This window comes from Trichechus manatus, unplaced genomic scaffold (assembly GCF_000243295.1).
Source record: "Trichechus manatus latirostris isolate Lorelei unplaced genomic scaffold, TriManLat1.0 scaffold00066, whole genome shotgun sequence".
NCBI lineage: Eukaryota > Metazoa > Chordata > Mammalia > Sirenia > Trichechidae > Trichechus > Trichechus manatus.
In genome coordinates, this window is record NW_004444002.1 from 3,670,769 (window position 1) to 3,691,236 (window position 20,468).

At 37.2% G+C, this 20,468-nt stretch overlaps 1 protein-coding gene across 6 annotated transcripts in view; it reads left to right on the forward strand.

The window, feature by feature from the left end:
- The window catches only part of XIAP (X-linked inhibitor of apoptosis), a 48,498-nt gene that overhangs the window by 19,381 nt on the left and 8,649 nt on the right, over window positions 1-20,468 (forward strand). For 4 of the 6 annotated variants that reach the window (XM_023734270.1, XM_023734274.1, XM_023734275.1 and 1 more), the window contains 5 exons: window positions 5,835-6,742; window positions 7,844-7,943; window positions 8,947-9,025; window positions 10,382-10,424; window positions 15,202-15,402. In XM_023734270.1, the coding sequence (XP_023590038.1) occupies window positions 5,866-6,742; window positions 7,844-7,943; window positions 8,947-9,025; window positions 10,382-10,424; window positions 15,202-15,402 (1,300 nt within the window). In that variant the 5' untranslated portion in view covers window positions 5,835-5,865. Of the gene's footprint in view, window positions 1-2,922; window positions 3,813-5,834; window positions 6,743-7,843; window positions 7,944-8,946; window positions 9,026-10,381; window positions 10,425-15,201; window positions 15,403-20,468 lie in introns of those variants that run through there. The other 2 variants (XM_023734271.1, XM_023734272.1) reach the window with 2 other exon arrangements.

The following is a 20,468-nucleotide window of genomic DNA, read 5'->3' on the forward strand; positions in this document are numbered from 1 at the left end:
TTTGGATGCCCTTTATTTCTTTTTCTTGCCTTATTGCTCTAGCTAGAACTTCCAGCACAATGTTAAATAGGAGTGGTAATAAAGGGCATCCTTGTCTTGTTCCTGTTCTCAACGGGAATGTTTTCAGCCTCTTTCCATTAAGAATGATGTTGGCCATTGGTTTTGCATAGGAAAATCCAGAATCTTTGTATAAAAAGTTTTGTGCACAAGTTTGTCCTGTATGTAAAAGAACTTTTAGGTACGTTTTGTATCAAAAATAACATATACTTCTTGAATACGTTAAAAGTACAAAACACCCACACCCACACACGCGCACACACGCACACACACCCCAAAAAGAATGCTTTCTAGTGAGGTTGGGAATGAGGACAAGAATTGCTTAAAGGAGAGTATTTCTCTATTTTCATTACCAGAATCAATGAAATTAACTGCCTTTTAAAACATACAGGATGAACAAACACCAGCATAAACAACCATCACAGAATTTCATGATTCAGGACCATAGCTTCAATGCTTCATAACATGGGAAGCAACTCCTAACAACCGCCAATTGGTTTAATTTCTTAGAAATTAGGAAAAAATGCATTTCAGAAAATGATTTGTTAAAATTAGCAAGAGAAAATCCCTACTAAGAAATAAAAATAAAGTACTTGGCGCATAAGAACCGTGGTCCTCAAAGTACCAAAAGAGATAGAGTCATACTTCACATTAAAATTTAAAGAATGTAGTTAAAGGAAAAATTATCTGGGTTTTGCACAGTAGATTAAATATACAATCATAAGTATACTGTATTTTTCTGCAAATAACATGCCTACCTAAATAACGCATCCACAGATAGAATACCCATAGCACGCCTAGGAAAATAACGCGCGAGAGAGTTGCGCAGTTGGCAAAATGTATAACGCTCATTATTTGCCTAAAAGTATGGTAGTCCTTTCACATAGCTCTGACAATGTTCTGTAACATCCAGTTGTCCATATCAAAAGCACATGATTTCGTTAGCAAATGCCAATTTGTTTTAGACTTAAAATTACCTCTTATTTGCCAAAGTTATTGAGTACTATTACCACAGTATTTTAATAACATTTTAGCAGCTTTATTGAGATAGAATTCACATATCATAAATTTCATTTAAAGTGTGCAATTCAGTGGTTTTTAGTATATTCCCAGACCTGTGCAACCATCACCACAATCTAATATTAGAACATTTTTATTATCCCAAAAAGGAACCCAGTATCCATTTGCCATCACTTCTCATTCCCCTGCTCCCCTGACCCTAGGCAACCACCAAGCTGCTTTCTGTCTCTATTAATAATATTTTAAACTTGCAATGTTACTGTTCTCATGCCTGTTACTGGTCATCGGTTCAGAGGTTTAAAACCAAAACAAAACCCATTGCTGTTGAGATTCCAACTCATAGCAACCCTATAGGACAGAATGGAACTGCCACATACGGTGTCTAACACTATAATCTTTACGTGAACAGATTGCCAGGTCTTTCTCCTGAGGAGCCTCTGGGTAGGTTTGAAATGCTGACCTTTCAGTTAGCTGCTGAGCTTTTAACCACTGCACCACCAGGGATCCTTTGTTTAGAGATTTAAAATCTCTTAAACTAGCCAAATTTACAAATCCTGTGGCATCCTCACTCAGAAGGCATTCAAATGATGGTTTCATAATGTTATGATTGTTCCATCTTCTACTAAGAGTTTCTGATCTGGAGCATGTGTTTGAAATTCTGCGTTCTCCACTTGCTGCTTGTTGTTGTTAGTTGCCGTTGAATTGATTCCAACTCATGGTGACCCCCCCCCCATGTGTGCAGAGTAGAACTGCTCCATAGGGTTTTTGAGGCTGTGACTTTTCAGAAGCAGATAGCCAGGCCTGCCTTTCGAGGCACCTCTGGGTGTATGAATGAACAATTCCTTTATAAGAATCAGCACAAAGCTAGTTCTTACTAGGTGGAGGTTAAAGATGTCCCAAATGTTGAACTTTTCTAAACTGTTGTACCACTGCGTCATCTCTTAACATCAACTACTCCTCCTCCCTTCAGTACTCTCCCTCCCATCTTTGAGTTCTGTAATTCGCTTCAACATCTCACAGAACTCATGAACCATCAAGGAAATAGCTCACATGGTTGTGGAAGCTGGCAGGTCCCAAATTCATAGGTCAGGCTGAAGGTTTCTCCTGACTCACATGGTTACAGGGGCTGAGGAACCCAAATCGGCAGGTCAGATGATAGGCTGCTGGCTCACAAGGCTGTGTAAGCTGGTGAATCAGGTCAGTCGATAGGCTGCGGGCTCAATTTCCAAGAACTGGAGGTGAGATGATGACAGGCTGGATGCAGGATCCAGAGCAAGAGAGAACTTTGCCAGAGCATTCATGTATATTGGATGCAGACCATATCCTCAAGGAAACTCCCATTACTTGAGCAAGGCAGTGCAAGGGTGTGACTGAAATAAGGGTGGTAAGGTTGGTGACTGGGGTAACGGTGGTGGCTTGAGTCACACCCCCTAGTAAGGTGGTGACTCAGGATACATCACACCCTAATCTTGCCTCATTAACATAATGGACAAATCCCAAATGGAACCATAACCACAGGCATAGAGGCTAAGATTTATAACACATCACAAAATGGAGGATAATTTCATCAGACCACAAAATGGAGGATGAGTACATCATTGCATAACTGCCGAATTATATCATTACATAACTGTCAAATCACTGAAAATCCTGGCCCAGCCAAGTTGACACAAAATCTTAACCATCACAGGTTCCGTCCACCGTATTTGCATTAGCAGCAAGCTGTCCAGTCGTCTTGGTGGGCCACAAGGACCTTATTTGCATAGTCCCACCTAGTATTGTGTGGGAGTCACAAAGACTATGGTTAGAAGGGCCGTATTAAGTAATTCACTGCACTGCAGTGGGTTTAAACTGCTAACCTTTCGTCTAGTAGTTGGGGAATTACACTTTACACTACCCAGGGACTCCATGCTTCATTTGCTAGGAGTACTAAACTCAGAAGGAATAAAACCCCTCTGTCCAAATTCAAAACTAAGTTTGTTGTATTTGTGTTAATAATTCCAGGCTCTTGGTAGTTGGAACAGCTTTAGGACTCTTTTGTGGCACTACATTATTTATAATGATAATATCACTTTTATCACTGTCTTCATCCTTTGGCTCAGAGTTTGTTTCAGTCTGCTACGGATAGCCAAAAAGGCTATTATGAGTAGGTTGGTGGAATCTGCCAGAAGTCTGATTGTTTCTAATAAGATTATTCTCCTGGTTTGCTGATCTCACTGTTATAATGAGGTTGTGGCTATTTGCAATCAGTGATCAGGTCTGTTACTTGATCAAGACTCTTCCCTGCAACTTCTATACCTTTATATCTTTGATGTGGTGAAAAACAGGTGAAATTGTGCACTACAGATTAGTAAGTAAGCACAAGTAGGCCTGTGCGTACCTTGCTTATTGGGTAGTCTGCCCCTGCCTGAGAAGATGAGATCTCCACTTGAAAGCTTCAAATAGAGATTCTCCTGCTAGGGTTGAATGATGGAATTTTATCTAATATTATCTGAAATAAGGTGACTACTTGCACCACACAGAATATCCACTGTTGTGAAATGAGAATAGATTTTTGGTTGTACACTTCTATTTTGATTGACCTGAGAAATTAAAATTATCATCTCAGGAAAGGTCATTTTCATATGTTTTGGATTATATTGACCATTATAGGCTTGGAAATATTGTTTAATCCATTCTCACCTAGTCCATGCAGAAGTCCCTTCCAGTGATGGGATGAACTTACAACCTACAAGGTAACCCAATCTGTTCTGTACTACTGTTGATTGTTGTAAAGTTCATCCTTGTATAGATTAAAAGTTACTGACTAGAATTATATTCATTGACTTCGGTTCTGCCCTTAAGCTACATAGAAATCTAATCCTTTTTCTACATGATAGCCTTTTAAATATCTAAAGAGGATAGTCTATCCTGTATGCTACCCCATAATCCCCATAATTTTTTTTCCCTTTGGGACAAGCATCTTCAGTTCTTCCAGCTATTCTTTATATGATGTAATTTTCATATGACATAATTTTCATCACCCTGATTGTTCTCTAGGGACATTACACCTTGTTAATGTCCTTTCTAAAATGTGCGTGGAATGGAAAATAGTATTTAACATGTAGTTGAATTGGATCTGGATATTGCACATCTGGACATTAACGCAGCCTGAAATTACTGTAAGTTTTTTAGCGGCCACGTAGTGTTGGTTCATAATGAATTTGTATTTAACTAAAACCCTAAGGTTTTATTCTGGAGGTTTGCCTTCACATGACTTCTTTCCAAACCAAGTCTCCATCTCCCTTTAATTGTGCAAAAGATTTTTTTTAACCAGACTGTAAGATTTTACATTTACCCCTGTTAAATTTTATCTTACAAGTTTTAGCCTATCATCAAGCCTTGGTTTTTAGAATCTTGATTTTGTCATTCTGATTCAACAAAGGGTCTTGAAGCTAGTGTCAGTATGTTTTTAGACATTTGAGAAAGTGTATAATTAATTAAAAGTCAGGGAGATGGTCTTCCAAAACTTGATGTGTGCAGATATAACTCAGTTCTTGAGGTATACATGAATTAATACCACTGTAATTGATACGGCCAGCAAAGAATGAAATTCAGTGCCAGCCTGCAGGAGAGAAGCCTCATGTTGAACATTACTCCAAGAGAGATGATGTTCAGAGACATACTGTGCCAACATAATGTCAGAAGAGCTGGCTAATTCTTCCCAAGAAATCGATTATTGTACATATGAAGTAGAGACAGAGTCATTGTGACCATTCTTTTATTTTGCATTTGACAAGCATAGTACTGAGCCCAGTGTCAGGCACTGTGCAAAATTCTTTAGAACCAGGTTTGTTGTCATAGTTAAGCCTGGAGAAGCCCTCATTTATGCCTGTCATTTTTCACTTTCAGAAGTGTCCAGATTTGGAGGATAAGTTATCTGGTAACTTCTCATAACCCAACCCATTCCTTTTAGTATTTTATCTAGGTTAGATATTACATAGCTACAATTTGGCATCTTTGACAAGGTTGTTTAACAGTACTACTCTTCCATTTGGACAGCTTGTTCCTTGACCATGGGAAATTGATAGAAAAAGTAACTGCAGTTAAGGTCTGCACATACTTAGGATTTTTCTTGAGCCACCCTCTAGAGGGTAGTATTATTATATACATCTTAAATGATCCAGTTTCCAACAACACAAAAAAATGAACTCTTGTTTATTCATGACATCAAACATTTGATGGTCTTAACAAAACACATTGGAACCAATATTGTGACTAAAACATCTTTTGCTCGGCAGAAAAGTAAAGAAATGTTAAAAATTAATTCATTAGCATTCTAAACATTCGGGTTTTTTAATTCTAAATATTAAGCTTTGATGCTTTGAATATACAATGATCCATTATAAAAATTATACATAGACTCTTAAGAATCTGCATATTTTATGCTCATGTTTTTCATATTAATAATTTTCCATGGTTAATAATTATAATGTATTCTGTATCATGTAGTTTCCATATTTATGTAAAATAAGCCCTTAAAAATTAAGTCCTTTTCTACCTGCTTAAACATTACTTTCCTTAAAAAGAAAACAAAAATGCTAATTTCTACTTTATAACTTGAATCGTATAGTAATGTAGAACTTTAGTCTTTAGAATGTTTCTTAGAGATTGTATAATTATTTTTGTCATCAATGAATAATTTGCTAGCTCTTAATATTGAGCATACTGATTATGTTTTGCATTTTGTATTTCCTAATGTAATGTTCTCTTTTTAGAAAAGTGAACAAGTCCTAATTCCAAGAGAAGATGACTTTTAACAGTTTTGAAAGATCTAAAACTTTTGCACCTGCAGACATCAATAAAGATGAAGAATTTGTAGAAGAGTTCAATAGATTAAAAACTTTTGCTAATTTTCCAAGTAGCAGTCCTGTTTCAGCTTCAACGCTGGCACGAGCTGGTTTTCTGTACACTGGTGAAGGAGACACTGTGCGATGCTTTAGTTGTCATGCAGCAGTAGACAGATGGCAATATGGAGACTCAGCAGTTGGAAGACACAGGAAAGTATCCCCGAATTGCAGGTTTATCAATGGCTTTTATTTTGAAAATAATGCTGCTCAACCTACAAATCCTGGTGCCCAAAATGGTCAGTACAAAGTGGAAAAATATCCAGGAAACAGAAATCATTTTGTTTTAGAGAGGCCATCTGAGACTCATGCAGACTACCTTTTGAGAACTGGACAAGTTGTAGATATATCGGACACCATATACCCAAGGAACCCTGAAATGTGTAGTGAAGAAGCTAGACTAAAGTCATTTCACAACTGGCCAGAGTATGCCCACTTAACCCCAAGAGAGTTAGCTAGTGCTGGACTCTACTACACAGGTATTGATGATCAAGTGCAGTGCTTTTGTTGTGGTGGAAAACTGAAAAATTGGGAACCTTGTGATCATGCATGGTCAGAACACAGGCGACACTTTCCTAATTGCTTCTTTGTTTTGGGCCGGAATGTTAATACTCGGAGTGAATCTGATGTCTTGAGTTCTGATAGGAATTTCCCAAATTCAACAAATTCTCCAAGAAATCCAGCTATGGCAGATTATGAAGCACGGATCATGACTTTTGGGACGTGGATATACTCCGTTAACAAGGAGCGGCTTGCAAGAGCTGGATTTTATGCTTTAGGTAAACTATATTATAAGACCTGGCTAATAAATAACTTTTCAACTATCCAGGGCTCCTAAAAAAGTAAATAGATGCCTTTAGTCCCCTGAGCTGGTAAATATTTAACTATCATCTGGCATGATCATTTTTATCAGTTTTATTATGTGAATCCTTATGTTGATCTTGATGTAACGACTGAATTTATATGAATAGGACTACCATATTATGAGTCACATTTATCTTCATGTAATTGTTTTTAGGAGAGGGGTGACATGCAAAAGAGGGTAGACATGCCTGATAGAAGAATGGGTCTAATAGTAATACTAGCTTTCATTTATTGAGCACCTACTATATGTGCTGAGTACATATATTACATACGTTTTCCTTATAAGAATAGTTAACGTTAGAGAGTTTAGTTTGGCTGATATTAAAATCGATACGTACCTTTAGTACATAGGACTATATATTTGAAAGCAGCTCTGTATTATGTCTTATTGCCTCAAATGAGTGCTTTTCAAATAGACCATTGTAAACACATCAGGAAGGGCCTGATGGTTTCCAGGGGTATTAAAAAAATTATACCATGATATATCTGACCCATTTATTTTTAGGCTCAAACGGTGCCAAAACACAAAATAGCAGTTATTTCAATATTTTATTTGTATAGCATCATATAGCAATCTTGAAGCTTTGTTTAGTGTCATGTAGCTATAACCTTAGAGGAGCTTGCCTTGTAGTTTCATTATGTTGAACCTTATTGTTAGTAATACTTGAAACATACTTGTTTTGAAGTTTCGTAGTTCAGAAAAACAAGTACAGTATTAATTGCCCAAATGACCAATGTTAAAAACATGTAACTGATAATTTTTAACATAAAAATTGGGCAATTTGATTGTATTTGTCTTCTTTAAAATACCTCAGAATAAATCAGTGAATTTAGTTATCTTTTCTCCTCAAATGATAAAGGTTGTATCTATTACTTATATGAGAATTTAAATGTCATCTCTTAAGCTATGAGATTGTCACATAATTTAGATATTCTACATTTTTAGGTGTTAAGATGGATATTTTTGTGTCAGCTTTGAATTGCACAAATACGTACATTTTTACTTGTTTTCTTAGGTGAGGATGATAAAGTGAAGTGCTTTCACTGTGGAGGAGGGCTAACTGATTGGAAGCCCAGTGAAGATCCTTGGGAACAACATGCTAAGTGGTACCCAGGGTAAGGTATTTAAATGTTTCTTCAATAACAGGCAAGTTGGACAGTATGCAGTGGGAAGATTTGAATTACTTTTCACCTCAGCTATTTTTGCCTTCACTAAGCTTGAAATTCGCACCAGGTTTATAAAAATGGGGTCACCTACTTTATAGGAAAAAAAATACTTAAGCCTTCTCTGGTGACCAAAACATTCATTACTTGTGTATCATAACTATGCCATTCAAATTATTCCATTTCTAAATACCAAATTAAGAAATGTATATTCTTTTGTTGTTGGAAGTAGGCTCTTTTGTGATGGGCACAGAGGAACCCACGTTGCCAAGGAGATTCCTTAAGAACCCATTACACACCATAGGAAATAAATTACTGTATCATTGATTCTAAGACATACAACTGTTCACATTTTAAAATCTCTGAAATCAGGACACATCTTAAACTTGATGATGGGTCATAATTTAATGGGCAGCAATTTTAAGTGATACATAAAATAATCATGCTTCTTAAAATCAGTGACGTGGTAGAATGAGGACATACCCTACCTAAGGGTCTTTTTGCCATCTTGTTTCTTTAAAATAAAGTACAGGTTAAAACTTCAGAGTGATCATTTGAAAATAAATCTTAGCCTTAAAACGAAAGATTGAAAAGCCTAAAGAATTCCTTGTAAATATACAGTTGGTTAATCCTCTAAATAAAATCTGCTAAGAAGATTAGCTATTTAAGACTTTTTTATAATGTTAAGGTGCTAATTTAATAACTCTTGCTCAAAAGTTGAAAGATCTCAAGTTGATATTTATTGTTCTACTAACATTAGCATAGAGTAACAAAGGGAAGATATCTTTTTAACCTTAAAATGACAGTTGGATAGGAGTTAGGTAACATTTTATTTTGTGGTTCCTTAAAAATACCAAAAACAAGTTAATGGAATGAAGATGATGGAGATTGTATCTTTACTTATATTTTACTAACTTATCAGCTCCTAAAGTTTAACCTCCTTTTAATTGTTTAGGTGTAAATATCTGTTGGAAGAGAAGGGACATGACTATATAAACAATATTCATTTAACCCATTCACTTGAGGAATCTTTGGTAAGTCACGTACTGTAGAATATATATTTTTCAAATATTATATAATTTATTTTATAATTATTTCTTCGTGTAAAATTCACAATCTAGTATTTTAAATTAATGGGCAGTGAGCTTTAAAAGGAAAAACTTGAAGAGTGCTTGTTATTTTTAACCTGAAGTGTATTTATGAAAAGGGGATTAGGATGAACTGATTTAAGTATCACTGTAGGCAAAAAGGAGCCCTGGTAGCGCAGTGGTTAAGAAGTATGGCTGCTAACCAAAAGGTCAACAGTTTGAATCCACCAGCTGCTCCTTGGAAGCTCTGTGGGGCAGTTCTACTCTGTCCTATAGGGTTGCTATGAGTCGGAATCAACTCGACAGCAATGGGTTTGGTTTTGGGTAGGCAAAAATCGGGTGTATAACAAGAAAGGCAAAGCCTAACTGGGTAATTTGTTAAAAAGTATTATTATTTATTACTATTACAATTGTTAATATGGTTCATGTTGTATTTAAAATAGTTCTTTATACTGTAAAGAACAGTATTTTATATGTCCTTTGCAAAACACTTAATAGGGACTTGAAAAGATTATCTTACAAAAAAGGCACTAGAAATGTGATGTTTCAGAAGAGAGGTTTTTAGTTAATATGATGTGAAGCTAATCAATTTAAAAGTGAAAAAGATATAGGCTTGAAGAACTAAAATACTTAGTCCCTTCTTGTTGTGTGCCGAGGAGTCGATTCCAACTCTTAGCAACCCTATAGGAAAGAATAGAACTACCCCATAGGGTTTCCTAGGCTGTCATCTTCACTACAGCAGATCACCAGATATTTTCTTCTGCAGATCTGTAAGTGAGTTCGAACTGCAGACCTTTTGTTTAGCAGCTGAGTGCTTAACCATTGCACCACCGGGGCTCCTTACTTAGTCCCTTAGCCTTTTGAAATTAGTCTTCTACATAATGTGTTTTATATACTCATAAATAGTTTTAAACTTTTTGCAGACACTGTTTTTTAAAATCTCAAAAATGTATCTAAATTGATAGTATGAACTCGAGCGGCCAAGGCGTCAGTACTGTGTAGACAGAGCCCTGGACTAGAAATGGGATACCAGAGTTGTCATGGCTCTGCCATTTAACTGTATCAGCTTGATCAAGTCATTTAATCTCCCTGCGCCTCAGCTTCTTGTCTGTAAAGTGAGGGGGATTGGATTAGATGATCTTTTAATGTCCTTCTAGCTCCATCAGGCTATGCCTCTTGTGAATATTTGGTGACTTGGAATAAAGCCTATTTATATATTTGCAATTAATGTAATTTTTCAAATTGAAATAACTGCCTTCTACAAAAAAGAATTCTAACTCACAATTCATATTTCTATTTTAGGCAAGAACTGCTGAAAAAACACCATCACTAACTAAAAGAATTGGTAAATAACCTTATTAAAATAAGTATACTTTTAATTTCACTACCAGTTTATTATAGTTGTCGTTTATGGAGTGGAAAAATAGACATTCTTTCGAGGTCACAGTAATATATTTATACGGGATAACTAGAAATTTAAGTCAGATATTTCTGTATTAAGAACCCATTGCACGTTTACTTTTCCCAGGTTCAGAAGCAGCACCTGTAGGCTGCCCCATCACCATTTCTGTTAAAATCACAGAAGAAAGGGTTAAGTGTATTTTTGTCCCTTGAGCTCCTTAAGTAAGCCAGGATCATGAATCCAAGGCTATACTAATGTGCCATCACTAGGACCAGCCTTAAACAACCTGCTTCTTTATCCCATATCATCTTTTGCCTTCTCCAGCATCTTCACAGGGGGTGGGTAAGGTTTGATTTGTTCACTTCCTGATACCTCATGGAGAGGTAGAGGTTTTATCACAGAGATTGTATACTCATTATAGGTAGCTTTTTAAAAGTGGGCAGAGAAAGATATTATGTTAAGCTAAGAAGATATTGTTATCCCCACTCTTCAGATGAAGAAACAGTCAGAGAGGTTAAGTGACTTGCCCACAGTCACATTACAAATAATTAGTGGAGCTAGGACTCTAAACAAGGTCTTCAAACTCATACATCATACTGCAGATCTCATTCTTAACTTAGGCATCATGTTTCAAAAATAGTAGAAAGTTTAATTTAGAATATGTCTGATGATGGACCTGTTTTGATGGGGGAACTCCCAGATCTCTTGCCCTGAGATAATCTTTAAGCCTTGAACTTGTGACTATCCCAGAAAGTCATCTTTAAATTAAACAACAGTTTAATTCAAGTAGTAAAGAATGTGTGCTCTTTCAGAGAGTTATCTATATGAATCAAATTGACAACAGCGACTCTAAAACACAGGGAGACGTTTAGGGGCAGAGAGTCTTAAGTTAATGGTGGTAAAATGATGTGGGTAGAGACAGAGAATGGTGACACAATGGGGAAGAATGTAACCAATGTCATTGAACTGTACATATAGAAATTGTTGAATGGGTGTATATTTTAATATGTATAGTTTCACCAAAAATAAAATTAAAAAAAGAATATGGTGATTTCCCACTCCTGATAGTATCATTTATTTAGTATTTTAAAGATTACAAGGCAAGAGAGTACTGTATGTATTCATAAATATGCTTGAGCAGAGCTGCTTTGATAATTATCTGATATGGGTTTTGTAATGGGAATAAACAGTACAGTTTACGAAATCATTTAGATCAGCTTATATTTTAAAAGGTAGTACAAAACAAAGATTCTGTAATATTTCTTGATAACATTTTTTGGTATTTAATCATCCTTACAATGCATACTGTTCTTTTATAACTGAGACTCTTGCTCTGGCTTAAGATTGTTTTTAAGTGGAGATATAAGTCACATACATAGCACAAATTTCACCCTGTTAAAGTGTACAATTCAGTGGATTTTAGTATATTCACATGTTTGTACAGCTATCACTGCTATTTAATTTCAGAACGTTATCATCACCCCAAAAAGAAACCTCATACCCATTAGCAGTCACTCCCCATTGCCCTCCTCCACTTAACAACTTGTGTAGAAATTGTTGAATTGGAACCTAAACTGCTATGTAAATCTTCACCAAAAACCCAATAAAATATTTTTTTTTATTTTTTTAAAAAAAGCCCTGGAAGAGGTAGTATGAATATATCTAAACTAATACTAACTTAAAGTATACAATTTTCATAATTAAATTTCAAATAGTCTACTGGGAAGTAGAACTAACATCACTCTTATGTTTTTAATAACATGAAAAAAAAAACAAAGTACACAAATGGAAAAAAAAAGTTTGACTCCCAATGAAGAGAACAGGATACAAGGAAAAGATTAGTCCAAGGCCTCCACCGGACTGAGTCCAGTACAGCTAGATGGTGCCCGGCTACCACCACTGACTGCTCTGACCAGGATCACAACAGAGGGTTCTGGACAGAGCTGGAGAAGGATGTAGAGCATAATTCTAACTCACAAAAAAAAAAGACCAGATTTACTGGCCTAAAGGAGACTGGAGAAACCTCCAGAGTATGGCCCCCAGACACCCTTTTAGCTCAATGGTGAAGTTATCTCTGAAGTTCACCGTTCAGCCTGGGAGTGGACAGTGCCGTAAAACCAAATGAGACTAACGAGGTACAGGAGTCCAGTGACAAGGGCCAGAAGGCAGAAGGGGACAAGGAAGCTGGTGATAGGGAACCCAAGGTTGAGTAAGGATATTGTTGATGTGTTGTGAGATTGTTAACCATTGTCATAGGGCAACATTTGTAGTATCTGTTAAATGAGAAACTATTTTGTTCTGTAAGCCTTCATCTTAAGTGAGAATGACAGCACAATTGGAAGAGCGTAGTCAGTGTCACTGAACTGTGCATATAGAAATTTTTGAAATGGTGTATCTTTGGCTATGTGTATTTTCACCAAAAAAAAAAAGGTTGAGAATTAGAGGGTTGACATGTTGTGGGGTTGTTAACCAATGTCATAAAACAATATGTGTACTACTGTTTCATGAGAAACTATTTGTTCTGTAAGCCTTCACCTGAAGTACAATAAATTAATTAATTAATTAAAAAAGCCCCAGACCAAGTCCAAACTCAAACCCATTGCCATTGAGTTGATTCCGACTCAATAGTGACCCTGTAGGACAGAGTAGAACTGCCCCATAGGGTTTCCCAGGCTGTAATCTTTATGGAAGCAGACTGCTATATCGTTCTCCCGCAGAGCCGCTGGTAGGTTCAAACCGCCAACCTTTCGGTTATCAGCCGAGTGCTTAACCACTGTGCAACCAGGGCTCCTTAGACTGAGTCCAGTCCCATTGTTTTTTCCCTCTATTGGTTAATTGTACCACAATTAACAAAGTTCCCCAATAATCTGAGGCTTTCTAAGATCTTTGCTCTCCTTAATCTCTCTTCATTTAATCACCAGGTTTGATTCTGCCTCTTTAATACTGTCCCTTCCGCACTGATTTTGCCCTAGTTCAGGCCCTTATTTCTCATCTGGACTATTGCAATAGTCTCCTAACTGGACTTTTGTCTGCATGCTAGCTTCCCAACAGCTTTTCTTTATCAAGCACAAATCTTAAATTACTTTTCTCATTTAATATATCTTTTGTTATCTACTATATTATGTTCCTTATAATGAAAGCCCTTTATGTCTCCCTTTCTAGCCTCCTCTCTTTTAAAAAATGTTTACTAAATTGTTGCATACTCATAGGAAAGTGCTTAAAGTACACTGATTTTCAGTATACAACTTGATGAATTTTAGCATATATCTGTGTGTGTGTCTGTATTTATATATACATATATATACAGACACTCACACCCCTGTATAACTGTCACCCAGATCAAGATATAGAACATTTCCATCACGCCAGAAAGCTCCTTCAGGCTTCTTCCTTCCAAATTATATTCTGACTTCTGTTATCATAAATTAGTTTTGCCTATTGTCATAGATTAGTTTTGAACTTCTTATAAATGGAATCATGCAGTGATTATATATATCTATGAGATTCATCCATGTTGTGTGTGGCAGTAGTTCATTCATTTTTATCGCTGTGTAGTGTTTGAATATACCACAGTGTATTTATCCATCCATTCACCTGAGGATGGACATTCAAGTTGTTTCCAGTTTGGGCCTATTATAAATAACATCTTATACAAATATTCTTCTGCATGTCTTTGGTGGAAAGGTACATTCATTTTTCATACCCACGAGTGGAATTGATGAGTCAGGGGGTACCATCCTCCTCTCTTAGCACTTCCTTATACATCTTGTGTTCCTACTTTGAGTTGCGTAAAGTGAGTTTCCACATACTGTATTTTTACGCATAACGTGCACCTTCTGTGTGTGTTTGCCAACCATGCCCCACTCCCCCCACCCCCACCCCAGGTATTTCTGTAAGCATGCTATGCTATTTTTTTTTTTTACCTGGGAAGGGGGGAGGTTGACAAACAAATGTAGAGGCCCATGTTATTTGCATAAAACTAGGTGCTTTGTTGCTTTATCTACCTACTCCACCCCTTCTCAGTTACAGAAACCAAGTCTGAGAGAAGGAAACACAACATTCAAAATCACAGACTGGGACTTCTTTTCTTTCCCATGATTTTTTCAAAATAATTGCTAGGGACTTGGTAACAACATTCACTGAAGTTACTCGTTAATCAGTACAGCTAGTTTGAAAAAGTTCAGATTTTTTGAAGCACTTAACAACCCTTTTCTTACCTGTCTTCTTCTGCTCCATCACAATATTCAAATCACCTTATCTCAAATAATTCAAAGTGCTACAAAATACATTGTTGTTGTTGTGTGCCTTCAAGTCCATTCCCAACTCATAGTGACAGAGTAGATCTGCCCCATAGGGTTTCCAAGGCTGTAAATCTTTGCGGAAGCAGACTGTCACATCTTTCTTCCGCAGAGTGGCTGGTGAGTTCAAATCGCAGACCTTTCAGTTAGCAGCCAAGTGCTTAACCACTGTGCCACCAGAGTTCCTTACAAAATACATACCAACTACATTTACAATTAATTATAAGATTTTGAAAATGATCCTTCAGTGCCTGTGTATTTCAAAAGTTTCTTCCTAAAGCACCTTTGTTTGGTTTGCTGTTTTTTGTTTTTGTTTTTTGCTTGCAGCTTGAATTTTTCTTTTTAGCTATACTTTGCTATCGAATTGTACTGATGAAAATAATTGAACTTTATATTCATTTCCTCGCCAATTTTCATTTCAGATGATACCATCTTTCAAAATCCTATGATACAAGAAGCTATACGAATGGGATTCAGTTTCAAGGACATTAAGAAAATAATGGAGGAAAAAATTCAGACCTCTGGGAGCAACTATAAATCATTTGAGGCTCTGATTGCAGACCTAGTGAGTGCTCAGAAAGACAATGCACAAGATGAATCAAGTCAAACTTCATTGCAGAAAGGTATGCATGGCTGCTTTTAAACAGCAAGAAAAACATAACGGTACCTCATTAGGGATAGTATCTTACAAGGCTTTATGGCCCATTTGTTTCCCTCCTCTTATCTCTCCCTTAGGAGAAACATTTTTAAATACTTTTTGTTACAAAATATTTCAAACATCCACAAAAGTGGAGAGAAGAGTATAATGAACCCTTATATACCCATCACCCAGCTTCAATAATTATCAACACTCTTCCAATCTTATTTTATTTCTTCCACTTTTTTTGCTGTAGTATTTTAAAATGAATCCCAGATGTCACAGATATTATTTACGTATAGATACTTCTATATCTAACAGATAAGGACTTTTTTTTTTTACATGACCATAATCTGTTATCACACTTAACAAAATTAACAATCATTCCTTAACATCATCTGAAACCCAGTTGGTCTTAAATTTTCCCCAGCTGTCTTAATCTTAAAATGTTTTTACAGTTGATCTTGTTCTAATACTGTTCCAAGTAAAATCCACGGATCCATTCATTTTTAAAAGTGTGAATTTATGCTCTATATTTTAGACTCAGAACAACAAAGGCTAACTGTTACCATTTGTGTGGAATCTATAAGTTGTATAGTTGAAACTGTTTGGCTTTAGAATGTTCTGCAAGTTTTTATATGATGTGAACATAAAGGGATCATATTACTAAATAGGGCTTGAATGAATTGCACCATTATAGTATAAATCATATACAGGAAATATATTAAATAATGTAAATGAGAAGTATATAAACTCCTTTTAGGGGGGAAAAAAAGGAGTTCCTCCTGGGACGATGGTGGATACTATAGAGCTTGCCAACAACACTGAAGGTTAAAAAAAAAGGGTTTCAAACCAAGTATATTTTTAGACACTTTACCTATAATCGGAGCCTTGGTGGTGTAGTGGTTAAGAGCTCAGCTGCTAACTGAAAAGGTCAGCAGTTGGAATCCACCAGCCGCTCCTTGGAAACCTTAAGGGGCAGTTCTACTCTGTCTTATAGGGTTGCTATGAGTCGGAATCGACTTGATGGCAACGGGTTACCTATGATCGCTTGTGAAAAGGGAGGCCTGGTGGTGCAGTGGTTAAATCCCTCAGCTGATAACCAAAAGGTCACCATTTTCAACCCATCAGCCTTTGCAGGAGAAAGATGTGGCAGTCTGCTTCTATAAAGATTTACAGCCTTGGAAACCCTATGGGGCAGTTCTCTGTCCTGTAGGGTTGCTATGAGTCAGAATCGACTCAGCTGCAGTGGGGTTTTGTTTTGTTTTGTTTTGTTTTACCTATAATCGTTATTCTCTAAGCTCTTGACCCCCACAAAAAAGATGAGCATTTTCCTAGTGCTAATCAGCCTAATAATAGTTCATAGGTTTTTTTATGCATTACCGGCCCTTTTGATCTTTCAGTTATTTCAAATACTTTTGAAACATTATTCAGATAATTACATAAGTCATAAAATAGTATAAAATTGATGATTTTTAAAATTACATCAATTGATGTGAAAGATTCAGCAGAAAGCTTACTACTCTTTCCTTAAAGATGCATTTATTTAAACCCTATGAAAGCTCCACTTATCTTGGTGGTGGTAAAATAAACCATTTACTTGCTCATCTTTCTACTGTACCATCTTAACTACTTGTATCAAAATAGAAATACAAGCTATTGGGGCATTTTCCCCTGCATCTTAAACACAACTTCTAGCTTAATTAAGTTTGACAATAAGGTGTTAGTTTTTAGACCTGAAGGTGTTATCTGCAGCAAAAGGATTTAGTGGGCTGCAGTAGGAAGAAAACAAGGGACAGAGTATATTAGGGCGGTGACTTGTCCCTATCCAACAGGAGTGGATAGAGGCTATCATTATCACTGAGATAGCAAGCTAGGATGATGTGAGAAGGAGAGCCTAAGCAAATGGCAACTCTCAGGATCAGAAGTGGAATTTATCAGCTGACCCCTCCTTCAAACCATAAACCAAACCCATTGCTCTCAAGTCTGTTCCGACTCATAGCAACCCTATGGGGCAGAGTAAGAACTGCCCCATAGGGTTTCTAAGGCTGTAAATCTTTACAGAAGCAGACTGCCACATCTTTCTCCCACGGAGTGGCTGGTGGGTTCGAACCACTGACCTTTTGGTTAACAGCCAAGCACTTTAACCACTGTGCCACCAGGGCTCCTGACCTCTCCTAAGCCTTACTAAATTAAGAGGCAGGTATTTGATACAGGCTACTTCTAATGCTGATGGCACAGGACCAGCCAGTGTTTTGTTCTGTTGTACATGGAGTAGCTATGAGTCAGAACTGACTTGAAGGCACCTAACAACACTTCTAATGCTAGGGCTGCTGTCTGTTTCTCTTCTCAAAGGCTAATAAGGGAGATTGGTACTAAGAATATTTTAGTGATATACACAATAGTGGCTAAGAGCTTGGCTGCTAACCAAAAGGCCAGCAATTCGAATCCACCAGCTGCTCCTTGGAAACCCTGTGGGATAGTTCTACTCTGTCTTATAGGGTCACTATGAGTCGGAATCGACTCAAAGGCAGCGGGTTTGGTTTTGGTTATACAAAATAGAGGGTGGGCCTAAATGAAGTGAAGCAGGTAGAAATTGAAAAAGTATCAGATTATTGTTGGTTACTGAAAAATCCTAGGTTCAGTATTAACTTTTTTTATCCCAATGGCCATATGAAAGAGAATGCTCTAGTAAACTGTCTTCTAAAAATAGTGCCAAATCATTATCTTTTTTCTTTTTCTTTTTTTAAATTACATAGTGTGAGAGTAAGCCCTTTATTTGGTGTGTGTACTGAAGCACTTGTTTTAATCCTTATATGTATATTAGCGTATATAATATTTAAAAGTCAAATATCACAGATATATTTCTCATCGGCCTGTTTTTCCACATGGAGCTGCTCTGGTAGTAAAATGAATAACATCAATTTATTCTAGAAGTGATTTAAAATAATGTAGTAAAAATATTAGCCAATAACATCAAAGCATACCTAGCTATTGCCCTATTGCTCCTGTGCCAGGAACCTCCTGACCTAGAAGAGGGCCCTATAGAAAGTAGAAGGGGAAAGGTACCATAGGGAAGGACACAGAATTCAGCAGTTACCCTTAAGGCTAAACCAAAAACCAGACCAAACCCACTGCCATAGAGTCTTTCCAAGTCTGTAGGTCTTTATGGAAGCAGACGGCTACATCTTTTCCTGCAGAGCAGTTGGTGGTGGTTTCAAACCACTGACCTTTTGGTTAACAGCTGAGCACTTAACCACTGTGCCACCCTTAAGGCTAGAGTAAAGTAATTGCCAGACGTAAACTATTAGTCTGGAAAAAAATCTATGCTCGGCACATCACCGTCTCAAGTAAATGGCTGTATACAAGGCTGAAGTAAGGTAGAAAAAGCAAAGTTGATGATATCAGTGTTTGGTAGGTGTGGGATTTCATTCCATTGTGGTCTATAAAATGGAACTGTAAACTATGAGAACCAAAAGGAACCACAATGGTATATAATTTTCATTACTTCAGTGAGAAGACTAAAGTACAAATGAGCCATTGCCCAAGATAACTCAGATAGTTGGGAATAGAATTCAGGTTTCCTGACTTCTGGTCCAGTGTTCTTTTTGACTCATTACTTATTTGATTTGGGGGGGGGGGCACGAATACACATTTCATTCATAACGCTATCCCTTTACGTGAGTTGTTTCTTCTGCCCTGAATGCCTTTTCCTTGTCTGTATACCTAGTCCCATTCTCCACTTCACCCCTAGTCCCCTAAATCCATCTTGTGAACTCATCCTTCAAGGCTCAGATCAGATCACTGCTTTCAAGTTTTCCCCAGTGCCCACAGCATAGTTAGGAGCCTCCTCTTCTCTACTCCTGGTGCTATTCTAGCATTGTTCTGAAAATGTTTTCTTTTCTGTCCTGCCTATTAGACCAAACTTCTTGAGGGCAGGTGCTTTATATTTATATTCTTGTCTCTGATACATTTCAGCATCAATGAATTCTTTGTTAGAGACTATAATTTTGATTGTGACCAGGGGGTTGCTTCCTAAGAAGAAAGGGATTAAATAATCCTTTCCTTCACCCCCACTAGCCTGAGAAACCTTTCTGAAGCACAAATCTAATCATATCTCTCTAGTTTAAAACTCTTCACTGGCTCCCAGGGCTCTCAGGATCAAGGCCAAACTCCTTTACATGACTTGCCAAATCTTTCATGATCAGGCTGCTGCTAACCTTCTGTAGCCTCAGCTCATGCTATTTTCTCTTCAAACTCTATGCCCTTGGAGCCTGCTTATGCTGTTTCCTCTGCCTGGAACACTGTTCTCTGACCACCCAGGTCCCTCTCCCTCTCCGAGTTACCTCCTATTCATCCTTTAGGACCCAGTTTAGGTATAATTTCCTCCAGGAGCTTCCCTTCATGCATGTGTGCACGCACACATGTATACACTCACACCCTTCCTGTGTTCTTAGCACATTGTAATTACCCTTGTCATCACATTGTATCAGCATTCCCTGTTTACTTGTGTTCCCTACTTGTCTATTAAACTACTGGGTGCCGGGGGTCTATGTATTCATTCATTGTTATATCCCTGTGCCTAGGACCTAGTTAAGTGTTCAATAAAAATGTGTTGAATAAAATTAAATATTGTTTCCCAATCTAGTTTTCAGAATAGTGTTAGGATGTTGAAAGGAATGCCATGAAAAAAAGGAGCTCCAGTACTAAATAGGGAAATGCATTGCAAATTTCCAAGAGAGGACATATATTATACTGCACTTCATAGCAATGGTTCCCAAATGCCATTATGCCTAACCAGGGCTTTGAACCAGTTCGAACTGGTTCAGCCAAGGCCGATGAAACAAAACCAGAAGAGACTCGAATTTTAGAAATTTGGGTGAACCAGAACCATAACCGGAACAAGAAAAATTAGGGGTTGAAGCTCTGGAATGGTAGGCTTGGAAGAGGTATAGTGAACCCTTTCAGGAGCCTGATACATGAGATTGGGTTATTGCCAAGACTGAGAAGAGCAACACACATTCAGAGCAGCACAGTTGGCCGCCGTCTTTG